The sequence below is a fragment of the Geospiza fortis genome, unplaced genomic scaffold (assembly GCF_000277835.1).
Source record: "Geospiza fortis unplaced genomic scaffold, GeoFor_1.0 scaffold54, whole genome shotgun sequence".
Taxonomy (NCBI): Eukaryota; Metazoa; Chordata; class Aves; order Passeriformes; family Thraupidae; genus Geospiza; species Geospiza fortis.
In genome coordinates this window covers 9,724,763-9,747,799 of record NW_005054301.1, presented here as the reverse complement: position 1 = coordinate 9,747,799, position 23,037 = coordinate 9,724,763, and the positions used below count along the sequence as shown (strand labels likewise).

The 23,037-nt window shown below is 35.5% G+C and overlaps 1 protein-coding gene across 1 annotated transcript in view; it reads left to right on the top strand.

Annotated features, from left to right (window-relative positions):
- ARHGAP5 (Rho GTPase activating protein 5) overlaps window positions 1–17,168 on the top strand; it is a 39,998-nt gene extending 22,830 nt beyond the window's left edge. Inside the window, exons 4-7 of the mRNA XM_005417494.3 lie at window positions 6,215–6,292; window positions 7,254–7,385; window positions 9,032–9,137; window positions 13,370–17,168. Coding sequence (XP_005417551.1) covers window positions 6,215–6,292; window positions 7,254–7,385; window positions 9,032–9,137; window positions 13,370–13,700 — 647 coding nt within the window. The 3' untranslated portion in view covers window positions 13,701–17,168. The remainder of the gene's footprint in view (window positions 1–6,214; window positions 6,293–7,253; window positions 7,386–9,031; window positions 9,138–13,369) is intronic.
- The last annotated feature ends 5,869 nt before the right edge of the window (window positions 17,169–23,037 follow it).

Genomic DNA, 23,037 nt, shown 5'->3' with positions numbered 1-23,037 from the left:
TCATTGAAATATATTCCTAGTGGCTGGAAAATTGAGAAATTCAAGATTGATTGCCTCCCCTTTTTATTAGAGGGGCTTGGGAGAGCTGGAGGGTTTTAGGAACCTGTTGTGTTGGACAGAGAGAACAGACCTGGACACCCCCTTGGCCTGGTGTATGAGTTTCTGTTACTTTTCATTTTGGACAGTTGTCAGATGTCTCTGAATCAGTGGAATTCACTGTTCTGAAAAGCTGTATCATCAAAAAGGGTGAAAGTTCTGCTATGTAGTATTACAGCTGCTAAGTTAAGAGTCAAATATGTGCCAAAACAAGTGCAAGGCAGGGAGCAGGAGCAAGGAGGGAGTGATTGGTGAGGTGGGGAGTGAGACCATCGCTTTCAGTCATATTGTTTAGTTAAGTTGACTCAACTGCCCATGAAACTTTGTTTAGCAAAAAATGCACACAGGCCATGACTCTGTTACTTGTGATTCTGGTTTAAATAGCTCTACAACACATTTTGTACACTCATCAAGGTGGTGAGTGATTCCAGAGTGGGTGGTGTGGTTAATGTATTTAAGACCAGGGCTTCTGCTGAAGGGAACGTAGACAAGCTGGAGGAATGGGATAGTAGGAACCTGAAGGAATTCAGTGAGGACAAAGCCAGGCCATTAAACTAGAATTGCAAGGACTAAACCCCTGCAGTAGTACATGCTGAGCAGTTGACTGGGTCCATGTCAGTGCTGATGGAAAGGATGTTGTGGTCGTGGTGGAGAATAGGCTGATCATGCCTTCTGTATTGGATTTTCCCAGTAGAAGGGGCAGGCACTACAGCAGTAGAAGCAGTTACTAATTTTTGCTCTACGCTCGTTGGACGTCATCTGAAATACTGCAAGAAGGGTGTTGACAAACTTGAGTCTAGCAAAAGAGGGTCAGGGGCTGGAGTTCCTAATATGTGGGTTTATTCTGCTTGGAGAGGAAGAGGCTGAGGGGGTACCAGAGGAGGCTTCCCATTCCTATGAAGAGATTACTGATAAGGTGCAGCCAGGCTAAAGAACTGAAGTACAATGTCATTAACATAGGAGGTTCTGATTAGAAAGAAAGGGAATACTTTTGCTCTGAAGTTATTAAAACATTGGTTCAGGTTATCCGGAGAGATTGTAGAATAAATTGGAGATATTAAAGGGAAATTTAGATAAGCACCCAAATCTCATTTCTGTGTTGACTGTTATTTGAGCAGAAGGTTGCACTAGATGATCTCCTGAGAATTTCTTCTGTGATCACTTCAAAATTGGCATAGAATAGGTTTCAGTGTTTAGGAGACTGTACACCAGTCTGTGTTTGTAACTTTGGAATTAATCAACAGAGAGGAAACAAACTCAAGAGGGTAAAACAGGCATCAGTCATTTCTCCTAATGGAAGACTGACTACCAGACAAGGGAGGAGCGCATGCATTAATTTAGTAGTGTGAGAGACACCGAAAACTGTAAACAAAGATGTTTTGAAATACTCACAAAACACATGTTGTGCATTTGAGTTGTATTGCTAATGAGGTGTCTGTTCAAAGGAAACATCATGGGAATTATATAAAGAATTCCTGAACAACTCAGGTAGGACCAAGGTGCCAGGGTATGTACAATAGTTATCCTGCTCCACTTACTCCCTCAGCATTCTCCAGACCCAAAGTGACCAAACAGCTGTATGCCTGGAAAACTACAATGCTTCAGTTGTCACCCATTTTTAATGAAGCAAAGAATGCGCCTGCCTTCTCCTAGGCATTTTCATAGTGTCATATTAATTGTAGTCTTGTATTCTCTTTTTGAAATGGGCAGGCCTTAAAATACGGGCTTGAGTGACACTTCATGAAATGGTTGAGACCTTGTTTAATAATCAGTTAGTGTAAATTTAGTGTAATGTTAATTCAGCTTTAGAGAGCTTCCTAATATAAGGGTCTTTGTAAAAGTACTGCTTATTTCCTTCCACTGCTTATTGTTTATTGACCATTTCAATATGCTATAAATTATTTTATTACAAGAAGCAGTAAAACACTTATTTTTGGTTCCAGTTTTCAGTGTGCGAATTGAATGTCATGGGACTTTAAATGTCAGTGTTGATGAGGACACATTAAATGTGTTCTATGTAAGTAAAGTTAGTGTGAGATTCTTGCTTAGAGATTGGCTTCTTTGCTCAGTAATTATATACATTCTAGGTGTACATAGAAATTACTGGTTTGGATCAGTAAGTTGGGAGTTCCTTTAGTCTTGTGTTGTAGCATGGGAGTTGAAAAGAGGTACACCAGATCAATCCATAGAATAAAATTAGAGAAATATACAGATCACCATATTTACAAAGGTAAGTGTGGGAATGATAGTCTCACCTATTGTAGTGGAGAATGTGTCTTGAGAAGTTCCATTGACCACTGTAGAGGAAGGTGTTGAACTGGGAGAGATGGGCTTACTGTGGCTGTGGCATGTATTCAGAAACACAGACAGAACATGATAGGAGCCTGGCTGTGGATGTTGTTAGCAGACACTATGACTTTTCAGCAGTCTAAATGCTAGTATAGCTGTTGTCACTTGGGAAGAGACTTTGAAATCATCATAGACAGCTCTCTGAAAACTTAAACTCTTTGTTGCTGTCAAGCAAGCAAAAAAAATGTTCTGGAGGAAGAAAAATCATGCCATTACATAATGTGATGCTATATACACTGTTTTGATACTGGTTGCCATTTGGTTCAGCCTTTCTCAGAATAGGAAAGAACTGGAAAAGATAATATATTTGTGAATAATAGTAACTCTTGGATAAAGAAGCACCAAATTGATTAGCTTAGAACATTGCTCAGGAAGAGCAATTACATAAATTTACAAAATCAATGCTGGAAAGATGTAGAGAAGTTACTGCTTCTTGTTGAGTGAAAAAAAATATATAAACTTTAGATACTGAGCATAAACTCTGTGTGCTTTCATAATGTACATTCTGGAATGCCAAAACTGCATTCACCATGATGTAAAGACTACAAGTACATTACTTGAAGGAGTTTGAGTGAATTAGTGAAGGATAAATCCCCAGGTGGCTCTTACAACACCTTATGCAAAAGCCTACGTAAGCCACCATCTGCAGAAAGCTGGGAGGATATACCACAAAAATATTGCTGGTAGGTTTTCTTTTTTTTTTCTGTCTTGCCCTTTTTACTGTCCTCAAGCATAAACTGCATGGTGTAGTATATGATACAGAAAATGAATATTGTACCAGGTAGACTTTGATCTTCCCTTATGCTGAAGTTAGTATGTTCTGTGGAGAAACCAAGAGTTGTGGAAATATGTTGGAACGCAAAAATGGAAGTGTTCTGCAGACTTATTATGCATATAGGTGCAGATCCACCTTGCTCATTTTTTCTGAAATGCTTTTCTGAAAAACTTCACCATGTGGTGAAGTTCCAGTTAGATGGGGTGGAGCCCTGGTCACAACTGGCAGCACAAAAGAAGGTGCAAGAGAATTTATTAGTCACTACGAGGGACTTTGAGAAGAGTAGCCTAGGCAAAGGGGATGTGCACTGTCTTGACATAAATATAGATTATTGTGATGTCACATAAGGAGGATCTAGTTATTTAAACCTAGAGGTGTTGTAAAACTAGCAGGACAGAGAAGCAAATAAATCATATGATTCTGATATATATTACTGCAGCAGCAATTGTGTATGGTAAGGATATATTCAAAATGACAACTGGACCAGAACACAAACAGAGTAAGAACATAGAAAAAAGTTTGGAAAAATTGAGAGGATGCAGATGAAAGAACCAAATTTTTAAAAAGCTGTCAGAAAAAAGAAATGTTGAAGGCTCTCTATCTCTCCCTCTTTTATTATAGATACATATTGTAGATATGCAAGGAGTTTAAAAGCTAAAACTAATGAACTAGAATGTCTGATACTTGATGGAAGATCTTGATGTAAGAAGCATTTGAGAGACCTGGTTGCATAATAGAAAGCAACAGAGAATTGGAGCTTTACTTAAAGAATACTTTCAGACTTCTAGCTTTGTGTATGCACACAAACAGATGAAGCTTGTCTCCTGATGTGCCTTAGAGAAAGTGTAATGACAATTGACCAACCATTTCATGGAGCATGACTTTCTAGAACATCCGCAAGCAAGGAAAATTTTTCCTTCAGGAATTCAGAAGACAAATTTAGTAGCTTAATCCAGAATTGCAGCACTTCATTATTTTTGGAAGATGCTTAAATTCAGTAGGCATCTCCTTGTTTAACCTGAAAATTTTCTGAAGTACTGTAAGTTGTCTTACTTTGTTTCTTAAAACTGTAATGCAGATAGCACACTAGAGCATATGTCTCCAGAGCAGCCAGTTCAAGTATTTGAGATTTATACACTCCTACTCTAAACAGTGACTGGATCAGACTTCTCAGAAATACTATTGCAGCACATGCAGTTTCCTTTGTGCAGAAAAATATTGAATAGCAATTGGATAAAACAAAGACTATCCTGGAGCTGTAGGATCTCCAACAGAGAATTCTCTTATAGTAGACAAAGAGAATCTTGATCATAGCTTGTTCTCATCTACCCGTGGTCTTTTGTATTTATTTACAGCTTTTGGAAGAGGAGTGTAAAGTGTTTCTGGCTGTGATCACATATAACACATCTGGGATTTTTTTTTGAAGGCAGGTTTGAAACTCCTTTCAAGATGTGGAAGTCACTGAATCATTGAAGCCACTTTTTGTTCTGTGCCACCAAATTCTACCTTTTAGTAGTGTTCAAGGTATCAGTGAACAAGGCTCAGGTTTTTTGAAAGGACTGTTCAGGTGTATATTTACAAGAGGAAAACCCTTGGCTATGGAATTAGAAAGCTAAATGATGGACATGCAAGTTCATGGAAGAAATGCTTACTAATAAGCCTTGATGCAGCCAGTGAAGAGACATGTTGAGTTGTTGAGGCATTAAGAAGGAAATTATGAGTTAGAAGAGTCATGTGAAATTATTAAAAATATCCCAGCTGTATGAACCAGTCAAGTGATTTTTTGTGCTTTGAACATTATCATAGGATTCTTAATGTTTCTTGGTAACTTAAAAGACACCTTTGGCGCATTGTAGTGTGACAGAACAGTTAAGTATTGATCTGATGATCTAAAATGCATTCAGTTATTGGCCTATGATGGCAGAAGGCCAAGAGATTTCATAAAGCTGTGAATTTTTAATAAACCCATGTACTGTTACAAATATCTAGTGTATAGATAGTTTTGCACCCATAAAGGTAACTTGAAGAATTAAGGAACTGTAAATTGTTTATATTGCTTAATAGGTTCTAAATGAAAAACCAAAAATATCTTTGGTAATGGTGTGATTATCAGGATGGACTCTCATTCTGTGAGTAGCTCTGGGGAAAAAAAAAGATAGCAATGTGGTAGGAAGCATAATCACTGGAGTGGAGTGTGTGTGTGCATAATTAAGGTGGACTGTTCAATGTTTACCTTGAAAGGCTGGTGGAATTACGATGACTCTGTAACATGTGGTAAAACAAAGTAATAATGAGAAGCTTGGGAAACCTCTGCTTCCTAACACCTTTTCTGCTTTTCCCCCACCACTTAAAGAAAGACTTGTAAATGATGGGATAGTTTGCCTTAGATAAGAAGTGAGGAGAAATGGATTCAAAGTTTATAAAATATAAATGGTAAAAGGGAAAGCATGTTGGAAGATTAAGTTCTTGTCATATACAGGAGTGTGTTACACCATGAAATCAAAAGATCAGGATTCAGTTACAAATGCCTGGGTCTTTTTTACCCTGTAGAGTATTTTTAGTGTGTTGTTGCTTGCCATAATAAATTGTTAAGCCCAAACTGTGAAGACAGTTTTTAAAAACATAAGTGTTGGGGTACCACAGAATTTAGGTTTTTGATTATTAAAAAAACTGTGCAAATAACAACAGTCTAATAGAGAGCAGTATGAGAATAATTTTGTCTACATTATTCAGCTGATATCTGCATCAGAATCTTGTTATCCTCCAATGTAATTTCCTCTGATTTGTGTTAAATGGAATGATGGACTCAATAGACAACTGACAGTTTGTGTTTTGGTATTCCTATATTGCTGTAATGTTTAATATGTTAACTTTTTAGGCACTTAAGAAATGTATTCCTAGTTTTGATTTCTGAATTAGTAGTTATAACTGGTTCTGCTTTACTTTATATATATAAACTTGCTTTTTAATATTTATTTTTCCTCCTCTTCTAAGGATTATGTACTGAAGGCCTGTACCGTGTTAGTGGGAATAAAACAGATCAAGACAACATTCAAAAACAGTTTGATCAAGGTAATCAGAGATTTTATTATTTAAAGCTAAAACAGAACATGAATTCTCCATGGATTTATCACAGTGCAGTATGAAAGGATTGCTCTTTCAAACCAAATTCCATAGCGCTGTGTCCTTAATGGTCTGGTGGGTTGTATTGGTATAGTCCAGGTTATTACCAGTGAAGCTCCAAGGATAGGAGGAGGATCTCGTTGCAGCTGGCTTAAATGCTGTTAAAATACTATCTAGGTGGTATTTGAAGGTTTGAAAGAGTTTAGGTGTAGTCTTAGCTGCTCCTTGTGTTAACAGTTCATCACTCGTAGGCATTAAGGCATTCACTCCTGCTTCTTATGCCCCACAAACAGTAATTCTTTAGTGAAAATTCTCTTGAATAACACACATTAACAATTAAGTCTGAATAATTTCTTATACAGCCTTTGTCATTGTAGATTATAATGAAATGTGATTGGTAGTTTAGACTGTTCACTTTGATGTTTTTATATTTTAAAATGAAAATATTTATTAAAAGTTCTTGAACATTAATCATGAAGTTGAGTCTGTGAAAAATTGTAAAATATCTCCTAGATGTTACAGAAAATAAATGTGCTATTTATTTATGCTTTGCTGTTTAGCAGCATTTTGAGAGATAGAATTTATAACTCCTTACTGGGCAAAATTGATTAATCAGAAGCCAGTTAATGACAAATACAAAATCATTCAAGTCTTCATGGAGAATTAGACAGCTTTATTTTTCTGATCTTCTACTGTTTTGTAATGCTGTCAGATTTTCTTATATTTGATTTTTTGTGGGTTGGTGTGATAGCAGCTTGTCAATAGGTTCGCCTTTTTCTTCCTTATTTAATAATCATTTAGCAAAATTTTAGTTTTCAATGTTTTGAATAAATTGTCTTCATAAAGTATTATAAGGAATGATAACAGTAGCTTTTACTTACACTGCTATTTTTTAAATTTTGTTTTGCAGATCATAATATCAGTCTAGAATCAATGGGAGTAACAGTGAATGCTGTGGCTGGGGCTCTGAAAGCTTTTTTTGCAGATCTGCCAGATCCATTAGTTCCTTACTCTTTGCATCAAGAGTTGTTAGAAACATCAAGTAAGTAATTAACAACCTTTTCTTGATTTAATTGTGTTATTTCCATTGCCCTTATTGCAATTTTTACTTCATTGTAAGTTGAAAGGACTATCTACACTGAATATTTTTTAAAATTCCTTAGACACACATATTTTTAACGTTCTTTAAAATTAGAAGAACTATATATGATGAGATGAATGTAATACACTTATTTTTCAAAATAAGTTTATATCTTATTTCTCCTTTTCCTAGAAAATTTAATTCAGAGACATCTACTTTTTTCCATTTCTTGTTAAGTGATAAAAATGATGAAAGCTCTTGGAGCCATTTTGCAGTTGTTAATGGAAAAAACCCCTTGAATTAATGAGTTCTTACATTCAAAGTAGACTTTAAAAATCAGACACATCTATGGGATATTATGGTAATTTTCTAATTCACTTAGATTTTTTTTCAAATTCTTTTGGAACTCTTGTAAGATGCTTAGTTTTGTTTGCCTTTGCCTTACAAACATACTTCAGGCATTTCATAGCATTCCTGTCTTTGAAATTGGTGTCTCATATTGGCAGTGAGCTGTTCCACAGAATGACCACCACGCTTTCTTAAGAATACGTGATGTACAGTATTCCAAAGTATTTTTCGTTCAAAACATGGAAACCCTGGTTTGGCCTGGACTTGATTAACATATAGCCCATTAGAAATGTTGTATTTTCTGATGATATCTTGAAATAACTATTTCTGGTATTTCTGCTGTGCTTTTCAGGCATATTGCTTGTTTAATGTAGTTACTTTGGTTTTATTGTTTTCTTAAAAGTATAATAGTTAAATTCCAGTCAAAACATAAAATAACTTAGAATATAAGTGTAACTACTGTGTTAAAATGCCATTAATACTACTCTAAATTTATATTTGGGATATACTGGACTGTATTTAACATTTTTTCTATGGCATTAGGGTAGATCAAAGTTCTTTTTAGCAATGCAGTCAGGTAATAGAGGGGAACTTAAATTCCTTTTCATGATATGAATAATCATTGATTGGTGGAAGCATATTCTGCAGAATGTATGGGTCCACAGCATTAGTTGGTGTTTTTTTAAAATAAAATTGTTGCTTCATTTCATATTTCTTTCCTACATGTTGGCTATTTCCTGTTTGAAGCATGAATAATGTCCTTTGGGCATGTGAAGAATCCCTGTTCTTCTTTAGGCAGCATATTTAAAATAGCTGCACCAGTCCTATTTGTAATTTTTTTATTATTTGAAGCTGAATTTTAAGGATATTCTAAGCTCATGTCAATGTCTTTCTGTCACAACATTTTGCAAGCAGAGGGAACTCTAACAAGAAATGACCCTGCTACATTGTAATTCCACAAGCAGTAAGCTAGTCAAGTAATTATTTGCTGAACAGAGATAAATAATTCTGCTAAAATTCAGAAAAATATTTTTGTACTTAGTTAAACTTGCAGTGGGTGTACTTAGTGTGCTTAGAGTAACCAGGACAAACTCTATCATAAAAAAGCTACTCTATGGAAATAGGAATTTTATTAAATATTTTCTCACTTGATATTTCTCTGTGGGTTACCTGTACCATTATACTAGGAAAAAGACTTGGCAACACTTTATTCAGTATGTGTTTCTAGATGTGTCAGAAAATGTCACTTATTTCTATAGAAATCATGGATAAGACAGAACGGCTACACGAGCTAAAAGAGATTGTGAAGAAATTCCACCCAGTGAACTATGATGTCTTCAGATACATAATAACTCATCTAAACAGGTTTAGTATTTTTCAGTTTTGTTTAAGTTTTAACAGTTGCAAAAAAGATTGTGTTTTTAACAATGAATTATTTACTAGAATTGAAAATGTGGAAAAAGAAATTAGGAGTTACAGTTGATTATTAAAGCCTTATCGGTTTGTTTCTGACATATTTTTGACATGTATTTATCTGGCATCATTGCTACTATAAAATTATAAGAATGCTGTACATAATAAAAGCTTGAAAGAATAACTTCACCTAATAATAACTATGCACCTAATTATAACTATTATAGACCCTCTCCCCCAGGAAGTAATAGCTATTAAAATTATAAACTAATCTAGGTTTTAAGGAATTTGAGTCATTTGGCCTAAACACCCTCTCCCCCTTTCCCCCTCCTGTCAAAACAGGGCTAGCTTAAATCAAAATCTAAAATATAGAGCTCAAACCCTGTGCTGAATGGTTAAATGTAGAACAAGGTGTAAGTAACAGTAAACTGGTTACACTTGCTTCTTAAATTTTGCTTCTTGCACGAAATTTAATGTTTTTATATTTAAAAGTTATTTCCATATTTACTAAAATAGTGTTCATAGATGTATATCACATCATAATCTGTGCTTTGACGTGTAGAATATTGTCATAAAAAAGAGAGAAAAAGACCAGCTTACTTGTGCTTCTTATTCAGCTAAAATGAAATTATTCTCTAAAATCCACAGAATGAGATAAAACTATATTATTGTTGAGGTTATAAGGGATCTTTGGAGATTGTTTTGTTCAACCCCATTGCTTTGACAGAGTTAATTGCAACAGATTGTCCAGGATGGTTTCCAGTTAGGTTTTCAGTATCTCCAGGAAGTTAGACTCCAATCTCTCAGAACAGCATGTTTCAGTGCTCAGTCATCCTCACAATAAAAAGTGTTTTCTTATGCTAAGATAATTTCCTGTGGACGTTTGTGCCTGTTGCCTTTTGTCCTGTCACTCAGCACCACTCAGAAGAGTCTCAATTCATCTTCTTTATGACCAATGATAAGACCTTCCATGGCTAAACAAATCTTAACATTCTCAGCTTTTCCTCATCTGAGGGATCTTTGATCTCTTAATAATCTTCTTCCTCATGTCCCTTCATTGGGCTCACTCCAAATGTCTGTTGTGCTGGAGAGTCCAGAGCTGGATCCCAGGCTCCAGATGTGGCCTTTGCAGTGCCGAGTAGAGGGCAAAGATCAGCTCCCTAGAGCTGCTGGCAGCCCTCCTAATGCAGCCTAGGGTGCTGTTGGCTGCCCTTGCACAGGGGCACCTGGCTGATTCCTGCTCAGTTTGTTGTCCGTCAGGACTTTCTTGTCTCTCTGTGCAATGTTACTTTTCAGACAGGCAATTTTGTGTATAAACACATATATAAGCTTTTCATGACATTTAATTGTTCTGGACTACTGTTTGTGTGTTTGTGTTTCTACAGGTATTTGTAAAGATCTAACTGAGCTTGTAGTACAGGGGTAGAAATAAGAACCTTTAACTTTCCTACTTTGTCAACAGGGAGAATGTAGGTACTCTCTATTTGCACTTTTCACAGAAGGTGTAAAATTTTGGAATTTAGATGCCTACTTTTACACTTCTCTCTTTCACATGTTCAGCATGCTTAACCTTTATAAAATTGTCCATTTTCCTTGTCAGGGAAATGGAGCAAATTTTCCATTTTACTTTTCTCCAATACAAATTCAGCCCTAAAATAGATAAAACCGTATCAATATGAAATGCCCATATTACGGAACTTAAAGATGTGCTTGCAAGTATCTAAAGTAAAACTAAACATCTCAGACTTGACAGTTATTACTTACCTAAAAATTTAATTCTTAATCAACCTGATAGAAATTTTGTGGAAGAATGGCAGTCTCGGAACTGTCAAAAGTTTTCATCTGGTCATCTATTGGCATAGCACACACAGCTGAATGTACAATGTCAAGCGCCTGGATTGCTGCAAGTACAAGAACTAAACATAATTTTAAAAATTCCTGAGTAATTCTAATATCTACAAACAAATGAAACATCTTAATCATGGAATTTACTGGAGAACATAAGTGATGTACGTTGAACTTTCTGGTCTGGTCCTCTCTCTATTAATGATGCGTGATTTACATTGCAGGTTACTAGTAACAAAATGATCTTTTCTTAAAGAAAGGCTGTCATTTTTTGTCTCATTTGTAGTGTCAGGTAGTTGCATTCCATTCAGCAAGAAATCTGCTGGGATGTAAGCAATTGCATATATAGAAAGAGGTGGTTACAGCTGTGTACAGAATCTTAAAGGCAGCTTGTTGCTAAATTCTTGACAGTCTGTATTTATTTTTAAGAGACTAATTTGTGGTAAAATATTGCTGGTATATAATTAAAATGGAAGTGTTGTTTGCAAAATGAATTGTTCATTTGATGAGGTAAAGCAGTCTTCTACATGATGAAAGAGCTCTCATCACAAGCTAATGTTTTAGATGCTTTGTTTTTACATCCTACATAATTACAGTAAAATATGTGCTATTGTTGTATAGTTAGTAATGATTGGTGATTTATATTATTTCGGTTTGTCCACAAGCACAAGACCTGGTTGTTGAAACAAAAAATACAAGTATTATCCACATAGTATGAGACCGGTAACCATGAGAATTTAATAAATGGCAACAGTGAGATGAATTTTTCATTAGTGTTATAAGCACCTTTCTGAGCATTTCAGGTAATTGTGGTTAATTAACTGTAAGCAGAAGTGAGCTTTTAAAACAAGATAGTGTTGTCTTGACATGGGCCTTTTGATACTAGTTGTGTTTTATACATGTTCTTTGGTAACAAGACCCTTCATACATAAGGACTTAGATGGCATAATATGCTTCTGAGGCCTGGGAACACACCAGTGTGCAGCTTTTAAAGTCTGATCAGAGTTCCTGAGACTTGGCAGTGGAGGAAGTGGGCAGGATCAAGAGAGATACGTTATTTTTAATTGTGAGTGAACATAGAAGGTAAATGAGCACTAGCTGAGCACTTAGAAGAAGATTCTAAAGTGGTTAGAGAAAGTTTGGTAGGAGACCAACATACAGGTTTGGTAGGGTTTTGTTTGCTCTTAGAAAGTACAAAGGTAAAGTTGAAGCACAGGAGGGGATGCAGTTGATTGTTCATTTTGTTTAATCTGGTTGTGAGCTGTTATTGGGGAAAAGGTGCAACGCCTTTCTTTTTTTTCTCACATCTAGTCCTACGTTCCCATTACTTCTTTTATTTAGTCTGATGATTGTGAGGATACAGCATGTTAATAACAATGCTAAGCAAAATGAAGCTTACATTGATTCTTTGATCTATAAATGAATTTAAAATGTAATTTTTTTTGCAAAGAGATTATGAATTTTACTGCCACTCAGAAATAGTATCCAAATGTCCTTTGGACCAAACTTACTCGAAACAGATTGAGAGGCAGTATTTGTATACCTTCACACTATTTTTTATACTTTATCTTTACCATTATACATGCATTGTAAATGAGTGGAAATATTTTCTTATAGTGTTAATTCTAGTGTTTACTATGACTTTCACAGCTCTTCAGTCTATGGACTACAGCCAGCTGTCAGAAATTCTTGTGGGCTGCTCTTGTTAATCATCAGAGTTCTAACCGACAAATTTCTGAAGTTTTATTTTCTGCCTATTTCTGCATGACAGTTGTAGCTCTGCTGCCTTCATGATATCTACTGTAATATAGGAAATGCATGTTCCCAGCTGAATGCATATCTTAGGTGTTTGCCAGATGTACTAACACATGATTTTTCATGTATTTCTCAATAATTACTTCTAGATAAAATTGTGATGTCAGTTTAGAATGCAGAATATTTTAGAAAACAAAACACCCTGGCCCTTTCTAGCCTATTGCTGTGGAAATGATTTTGTTTTTCTGAGTAGGTATTTACTTGTAGATAATAAATTTGATAACAGAATGGTTTGTTATCCTTTGAAGGTTATTTTTGGTAATAGTATTGCAATAATAAATTTAGATAATAAGTGAATAACCTGTTTCCATTTGTTTGCTATTGTCAATTCAAAATACTAGTGGACTGTTGAATTTCTTTCTTGATTAAAAGCTTAATCAGATTTATATTAGTTAACTGTCCAAATCTGGAAATGACATGGTTTCTAAATTTTCCTCCGTATAATCGCATAAAATATTCAAGAACATTTCTACTTCATTGCATACTGGTTTTAATTCACTCTGTGTGTATCATTCTCATTTCAGGGTTAGTCAGCAATATAAGACCAACTATATGACTGCTGATAACTTATCGATTTGTTTCTGGCCTACTTTGATGAGACCCGATTTTGAAAACAGAGAGTTTCTTTCCACCACCAAAATCCACCAATCAGTTATAGAGACCTTCATTCAACAATGTCAGTTTTTCTTTTACAACGGGGAGATTGTAGAAGCACCCAACCCAGTGGCTTGTCAGCCACCACCTTCCAACCCAGTGCAGATGGTGGAACCCATGGTACCCCTGCAGCTGCCGCCCCCGCTGCAGCCTCAGCTGATCCAGTCGCAGTTACCAGCAGACCCTCTGGGCATTATATAGAGATGATGATTGCAGGCAGCCTGGCGCTGGACAGTAGAGACAAGCGATAGACATGCATGTTTCAGGATACAGTAATGTACTTCATATTTATGAAAAATAATTCCCATCCAGCTGATTGGACATCTTTTTTGTTATATCCCGTACTGTGTTCCTCATTTGTACACGCTGCAGATAAAAACTATGTGATAAGCATGACTGGAGAGGTTTAATTTTTAAAAGCAAAAATAGCTATAAAGTACAAAGCTGCTGCTGCATGATACCTTATTGCAATCACTATATCATTCCTGTGACGGTTTGTCACAATATATTGTGAATAAAAATTTTTCTATAGAAATTAAATGATTTAAAAAATTACATTTATGAAACATTCAGTGCTTACAGCCTGCTTTATGGCTGGTTTTTGTTATTTAACATGCTATTTTTGGCAATTTTCTTCACATTCAAGCATTCTGTGTAAACAACTAAAACCCAGCTATAGTTTATTTTGTAATCTCCTGGCTACTTATGTGACTTTATGCTTAGGGTGGTTTGGAAGAATGCAAAGTGCACTGTTGAGAATTTTACGATCCCTCACCATCCATCTTTACATATAAGTAAACCTGTGGACAGTTTAAGGGTGGGTGAACTTGCTTATTATTTCTTACAGCACAATACCAAGGACATGCTTGTTGTAAAAGTGAGTTTCAAATATTGTACAAAAATTTTGATGTTGCCTACTTATTTCTTTATGTTCCATTACCGAACTAAACATTTTGTAAAACTGTTAATTCTGTAAACAGCTGCATGTTTAAAAGATCATTGATGGTCTTGTAAACTTAATCTAATATATTTTAGATATTTTAATTTTTCCCACTTGGGAATACATTTAGTGTTTAGAAAATAGTTCATGACATTTTCATATAAGGTTATATAACTTTTCATACATAAACATGACTTTTGTTTGTAGTAAAATTCTCTAAACCAAACAATGTTTTAATCTAGGACTTCAATTAATCTATTCTTTAAATCTATTTTTATGTGACCCTCTAAAGATATACAAAAATGCATTGCTAATACATGGCAATAAATACTTTGGGTACTGACAATTAACCTCTTTGGAGTGTGTATATATAAAATCACATGAAATTGTATTCATATTTTTTTCCTGTGGTATGTTGTACTAAAATTTCAAATGACTTTTTTTTCACCGTATTTTTAAATTATCTTTTTTTCATTTATTTTACTTTTATATTGGTACAAATTTTGCTGTAAAAGAATGCTGCTTAATTTAAACAAATCTTTTTGGTTAAATATTTTGATAGTGGTTAATTAGAAGGTTACAAATTGTAGCAAAGGGGAGACCATAGATAAACACTACCTGTGAGACTCTTCATAGCAGCTTTTTTCTTTCATGCTCAAAATGTACCTTTTTAGGTCTGCAAAGAAGAACGTTTTGGCTCATTCAGCTGCTAGAATGTTTTGTGTAGTTTAAAAAAAAAGCTTTATGATGGTCACTGTTGTAATCTTCACTTATAACAAGATTTAAGATCGTCTTGTATGTATTATAGTAAATAGATGATTTTGAGAATTAAGGCTTTTATTAAGAGATTGATTTGCTCCATTTTCCCAAAATAAAAATTGCCTTTCCCACTTATGTCCTAGGTATTGTACTTCTACTGACTTGGATTATCATTCTAGATTACTAAAATACCATAAACCTGGCTGCTCTTTGAAGTACATGTATATTATAAATTATCTTGATATCGTGTTATATTCTTGCAAGTAATTATCTTTTTTAAGAAAACAAACAAAAAAGAAAAGTCAACCCTATTCCTACTGCAAAGCACACAGGAACTAATAGTACAATAAAGTCTGTCCTGTAAATTGTAGTATTCCTAACTTGTTCTACTTTTCCTGTTGTCTATCTAGCATTTATTTATAGTTTTCAGTCTAATCTTGGCATGTTTAGCAAAGAAAATGAAACTTCAAGAGTTTTATAAACTATTTCTAGGTTGCTAAAGAATTTATTTTTCTACTGTATATGGCATAGACAAAGCATCACCTGTACAGGAAACAAGTCTATTTCTAATAGAAGGAAGCTTAAGAATAAATGCCAGTCATATCCATATTTAAAAATTCCATCTATAATGTATCTCCAGTCTTTGTAATGTGAATTACATTTTAAACTTTCTATAAATTCCAAGTTTTTTGCCATAATATTTAACTAATCTTTGGATAATAAGTTTTAGAATAATTTACATTCCATTTCATTATGAACTTTCATGTTGAACTTTTGATCAGCAGTATTTGCAGTTCCATTTCTTTATGTATGATGTGGCTAAATGGCTAAATCACCATTATTTTTAAGAATCTTAACACTTCCATTCAGCCAAATATGAAAGGGTTATTATATTTACTGGATAAACATAGAGAAATAAGAAAGCATGGCATGTGGTGCCTGCTTGTCACATGGAAGAGTCCCTGCATACTGTTTGCATTATGGAACAGTTGTATGCAGGAATGTGGACATGTGTGTATGTGTAATATATACACTTGGAGTTTTTTTATCTGTTTGTGTGTTTATGCAGACATGCATGCACATACACCCACATAGTAAAGTTTTTAAAATATGCTAGGAAATTAAACTGTGGTTATTAAAGATTTTTAATAGAGCTTTCTCTATTATTATTTTTATTAGTGCTATAAAATGAGGAAGCATGTTATTATATCCAAGTTCCTCATACTTTGGCTCATGTAGACCCTTCTAGTTTTAATGAAAATCCAAATAATAATAATAACTATATTTTTTAATGTGAGCATTTTTACCATAATATCTATCTTGATAAAGATACAAATGTATATTACTTTGATTGAGCCATCTCAGTGACACTTTATGGAGTAGTTTCTTTTTTTTATGTTATAGAATGGTATAGACATACTGCAGTGCATTGTCTTTCACTGTTTTAGCAATTCTAAAATCCCAGACCTGAGTTACAAAAGTGCCATTTTAAGTAATGCTTTAACAGGTTGTTTCAAAAATCCTTACCCTTCATGATCTTGTGGAATTTGAACTCATATAGTGTAAATAGATCGCAGATGTCAACTTAAGTGGAAAGAAACGTTGTTGTTGTTATATGTTTTCTCCTTTATTTGAATCCTGGTTGCTAGGAATTTATAGGTATGTTTATTTTTAGTTACTGGAGTTTAGCTTCTCATATTTATGATAAACATAGAAAAACTATCAATTGGAGATTAAAAAAACAGCCCATAGTTTATGTGCTTCTTTCATTTTTTTTCAGTAATTGTGATGCTGTTTGTTAACTGCAAAAATTGCACACATTTAAAAAAATTTCAAGTAAAAATTTTGTTCTTTGTTTATAATGTAATCTTTTATTGCTACATCAGGAGAATACTGCAGTGAATTAAGTATCAGTGAAGCTTATTCTGTATAAAAGATGCAATGAATAAAATACTAAGATGCTTACTGTGTATAATGTTCAGTTTAGTTGCCTACTAAATTTTTAAAGGCAAAAGCACCCTATCTTTCACAGACACAGAAATGAAATTTCACACAAAGTCTTGCTAAAGTAAGAGTGCAGTGTGTTTAAGTTTTTCTTGGGTGGGAGGCTGTCTCTCCTGGGTCTCTTAAATCTGTTTTTCCTGTGGAATTTTTAAACCTGAAGTAAAAACTGTGGGCTTTTAAGGTCAGCTTTAAGTCATCAGAGTTGTACATTATTGGTCATAATTCTGCTAACGATATGGGATGAACACAGTTTTGATAGTAGTATTGCTCTTAGTTCTCATGTTTGCAGTGTCTGTGCTCACTTAGTTTTTTTCAGAACACCTTGAGTCATATGGCTGGTGCAGAAATAACTGCAAAACCTTCCTGATGGTCTTCAAATCTGAACACAGTTCAGGTTTTATTACACACACACACACACACACACACACACACACATATATATATATAGTAATGCATTCAGATAGGAGTGCTTTAATGTCAAATGGGATTCATCTTACATGTAATTTCCTCAGTGTGCAAATCTCAGTTATTTAGATTGCTTTATCAAACAACAGCTCTGCTGAATCTGACTGAAATATAATGCACTGTTCAGACTCCAGTTTCTGATGAGTAGCTGTCCCAGAGAACCAAAGTGTAACATCAGTGGTCACTTCTGTCAGATTCAGTCCTTCAACTAATTCATGGTTTCCATGGAATCAGAAAAGGATGAAGTTAATCTGTCATCATTAGTGAACTGAACACTTCCTGCCTTTCCTTACTGATGATTTCTTTCCTAAGTGTGTAGCTAGTGCATCTCATGGCTGTTTCCCATATGTTTCTTGTCTTCCTTATAGAACACAATGCATGTGTGTTTAGAGCTGACATTTTGTTGCTGAACCAGCAGACAACATAGTGCTTTTATGTTGCAGAATAGAGTTTAGTATATTTGATCAGTAATAATTTGACCATTACGGGTTTTTTGTTTGGTGTGATTTAGAAAATAGAAAATGAAATTGTTTACTGAGTGCCTGCAGTATAGCAGCTGTGGGTTTTTTTCCGTTTTACAGCGTGATAGCTGTTGTTGCTTCTGCTTGAGTTTGAGAAAGGGTGGAAAGGAGATGCTGTAGTGACTCTAGCTGACAGCTGCATGTCAGTGCTTCAGGGTTAGATGCAATGACTTGCCAAGTACCTCTGGCTGCTTATGCGACTGACGAATTTCTGCAGTGCAGCTTCAGGTTATATTTTCCCCAAAATTATGGTATCACAATCTGTCTGTTCTTGCAGGTCTTTCTGCTTCACAACTCAAGTGAAGGGAGGGCAAAGTGGCTGTCCTCATCAATTCCTGGAGTTCTCAGCTTTGCCACTGCTGAGAATTGCCAGGGGCTCCTAAATTGCTTTTGCAGTGTTTTACTGAAGTAGTAAACATGGAGTACTAGGTTTTGAATTAACTGACACTGAGTGCAATCAGTTAACGAAGCATGTAGAAAAAACCCAAGTTGCACTATCAAAGTGCAGGTGTTATGGTCTCCCCTTGAAGGCTCCACTCTCAGTACTTGACAGTGTGACCTGAGTCTGCAGTAACAGCCTTTGGTCACATGAATCCCGTGCAAGTTGGGAATGAAGAAGAGATCAAGAAACCTCAAAAAAAACCAAAAACACAACAAAACAATTTGGAGCAGCTGTCTCTGAAAATATTTATATCAAATTACTAAACATAGAGTGTAGTAAATAAAATAAATATGGGGAATTAAATGTCTGTGGTTGAATATTGAAATAGGTATGTATATATGCATGCTTTTTAACTTAGTAAAGAAATGGATGTTGATGCAGGGGTTTTAACAGTAAAGGCGGTCAGCCTGCTACAGGTAAATATTGGTTACAACTCAGATGTAGAGTTTTGAAAAATTAATGTCAACAGTTTTATCTAATTTTGGTATTGTATTGGTGAATTGTCTAGCTCTAACATGAGTTTAATTTTGTTATCCTGTTATCTTGTGGTCACACAAATAAGCCTGGTTTTATGTCTTTTATATCACTGTTATGAGTTGGAAAGTTTCTTTTCACAGATAACTGCTTTCTTTACTCTTCTTTTTGACTTAGACCCAGAACTTAAAATTCATAACATGATCATACTACTTGTCTCCTATAAAACAGACCAGGTCCCACCTAAGGTTTATAAAATCTGACAATACTCTTTTTGTCTCTTTTTGTCTGTACTTTTATGTCTGCACTGCAGTTTCAGGGATGCACTTGTTCATGTCTGGAGATTTCTGATTGCTAGCAGGTAGATATCAGAGTGATCCCTTTCCTGCTTTTTATAAAAGAGTGCTGGAAAGACCAGCAAGGAAACCATTTAAAAATGGTGAAGGATAAACTTGAGCTCTCAGTACATCAGTGAGGTGAAGATGCTCATCTCAACTGTGCTTCCTTTCTGTGCTAGAAATTTGTGTGTAAGGTGCTTTTAAGCCTTCCACTGACCGTGTGAAAGGGAGGAGGTGATGGAAAACTGTTTCCTATATACCCTTGTCTCTAACCTGTAGGGTGAGTGTTAGTCTTACAGAGTTTGGGGCACAAAGTTCTCTATGTCCAGTGTGGAGTTTTGGCCCCACAGAGTCATGGATTAGCATGTGGCCTTCAACTGAACTTGGCACAGCAAAGCAGTGGGGACATACATGCAAGCCTTAAATTGTTAATCAGCATCTTTGCTCCTGAAGCATGCTGCCCTGAGTTTTGTCAGTTTTTACTTTAAAATAGTTTTGAGTGGTATTACCACCATGATCTGCAGGTCAGAGTGTTCTTTAGAGGATACAATGATTCTCTGACCTGAAATATTTCTGAGGAAGTAGAAATCAAGCTCTATTCTCCTTGGGATTGTGCACAGTACTATCAAGTATTATTTTGTTTTCTTTCTTCTTTTCAAAGAAAGCAGTTTCTAAGAAAAATCAGAGGACTGGACTGTTATCTGTCAGAGGTGTGTTTTTGTAGCATGATAGTGACACCATGAGGTAAATGCCCAGGTCATTCAATGAAGGCATAGAAGATGTGATTCGTGCTTCAATCATTTGGAAGACTGTCTGTGGCAGAGTAAGTGAATTGTAGAACAAATTCTCAGTCATGGCTATAGTTCTTTGAAGGAAACGTAATGGTTTGTGTTTTTTTGTTTTGTTTTCTGTTATTCAGGAGGGGGATAACCTGGTGTTCATGTAATGTGATTGTCAAAGCTGAGCTCTGACCCTGCTGGGAAATAAGTAAAAAATTTGACATCAAACACACTAAAAGGCAATGCAGACATCTATGTCCTGTCGTAGATGTATATCTGTATACAGAGTAGTGGGAGGAGCTGGATGCTTCTGTTTTTCTCCAAGACCATGTGCTTTACGTGAAGGGAAGGATCTCTTAACCTCCCTTTGGATTTTGACTGCTGCCCCATATCCATTATTTTACTTAAAACATTTGCTGTAATAAATGTGGTTTTTAGGTACTGATCTGTGAATGTATTGAGTCTGATTACCTGAAATGCAGTCCTTTTCCACCCTACATTTTTCTTTCTTTTCTTTCTCTCCCATACACCTCCTGCTCGTCCCCAAAACAGTAGAGCTGTTCAGCTAGAGTTCTGTCAATATGAAGAAAAGATTCTCCTGCAGGCTGCAGGGCTTGATCATTTGGGAGTACTTGGCTTTAGATCTTGGCCCTCTTCCTTTGCACTACAAGAATTTGTTTGCTAACTTCTGGACTTGCTGCAAACCTTTTCTGCTCCCTAAAGTTGTTGGGGATGAGTGTGCCAAAGTGAATGTCTACGGGCAGTTATTTGTTTTTGTGCATTAATTTACGGGACATTTGCCCAGAGCCCTAGGATGGCAAAATTTCTTCTGAAATGTAAAAAAAAGAGTAACTTAAAACTTCTGAGTCTTCTTCCTTCTGATGTACTTCTTAAGGAAGCCTACAGCTATTCTTGCAGTGAATAGTAGTATGTTCCTGAACTCATCTGGATGATAAATACCTCTATATTCAGAATTGTCTAGCAAAAAAAAAAAAAAAAAAGGAAGCAATTGTCTTCTTGCAGATATATTGCATGTCCAGCTGAAGTGAAGGACTGCTAGAAAGTGTGCTAAATATGAGCAAATGGGACATGCAAATAGCTTAGCTCATCAGAAGAAAACCAAGATAGACTGGGGATTTTAAGAGCTGAGTTTTAAAGTGACAGGAAGGAAATGTTTATGGTGGGTGTTCTTTCCGTTCTAGGTTTTCAGTGGCTTCTGTCTGTGTTTATACATGAGGACATATCCTGACACATTCCATTTCCAGCACTGTAGTGCTCTTAAGAAACATCTAGCCGTGTGCTTGATGAGGAGATGCTGAAGGAAGTTTGCATCAGCCTTTTCCCTTTCAACGTAAAACCCAAGAGCTTTAAAAGGTTTCATGTAGGATAAGGGAGTTTCCCACCTTGACAAAATTCTCAGGAATGTAATTGTTGGCAAAAACCACAATCCCAACAGTTTCTATGGAGTTTTTTTTTTCTTGACTGGTTGTCCTTTTTTTTAAAAAGAAAAAAAAAATTGAATTGAAAACAATTTTTCCTATTGTTTTTAATGAGAGGTGTTGGAATTTACTATTAAAAGAAAGGATTAGAATTAGCTAAGTAACCTGGAAATACCAGTGAAGTATTCAAATTAAAGGCAATCATCTGTGATTAGTTTTTCTAGTGACCTCATAATTTTCTTACTTGCAACTAGATTCTTTTTTAAGGCTTTAAGTGTGTTTTGTTTGCAGGGATAATAATGCCATTTTAAAACTATAGTTGCATGTAGTAGTTTCTGTGTTGAAGTAGCTGTATACAGGAGGCCCTGGATTATTAATTATTCTGATGGTGAGTGAAAGAAATCCAGATTTCTTCCTGAGAATATAAAAATGAGACAGCTGACATTCTTTATTGTTAAAGAACAACTAGGGTGACCTTTTTTTGCCTGGATTGGCGGAAGTTTCCTTTCAGCTGCAGCTGGCAATAATGCAACTGCAGTATCTGGAGCACCCATGTAGAAAGGAAAGAGAACCATTCCGTGAATGTAACTTTCAGTGAGAGAAGTTTAGGTAGAGCGGATGAAAGCATGTCTTTATTTTTTCCTTACTGGAAATTTGACTGCAAGAATGACTGTCATAGTCTGTTTTATAGTCTTAGGACACAATCTGGCTGAATATAAATGCCAGATATGCATTCTCTAACCTGTCTCTCAAAAATATTTAGCAGACCTGGGTTCCTGCATTCATTATATTTTCATTTCTCACTGTACCCAGTTCCTTTTTTTAAAAGAGGTGATGCCTACACATGCCCAAAATCATACTAACACAATGGCAGTATTAGTTCAGATTAAAAGGTTTAGTGAGTGTTGTCAGAAAACAGTCTTTGGTTAATCTGGTAGAGGAAGTCATGTGCTATTCTTAAAATGCTGGTCTTCACCTTAAAGGGGAAGTAGAAGCTAAGTGAGGATGGCAATGTTGCACTTCTGCTTTGGTGTGGGTTCAGTTAGTGAGGAGGGAATGAAAGTTTTTGTTTACTTGTGAAGTCCTTGGCAGACGGCTCCGATGTGATCAGGGGAAGTCTCGCATATGTGCATTGGGGGTTATGAAAAGAGCTCCCTGACACTGCTGTTTGCTCATTAATCTAGGAACACTGTGTCCCCAAATGTCTCAGATTCAGCTATGTATAGCACAACATGTTGAGTTTTCCAGCTTGTCTTGGAAACTCAAATTTGCTGTAAGTGCATGCATTTTTAGTCTGTTTCCTGAACAGCATCCATGCTTTATCAATATACTTAGTATTTAAGAAGCAGAGAAGAAAATAAAGGTGAATGAATTTCA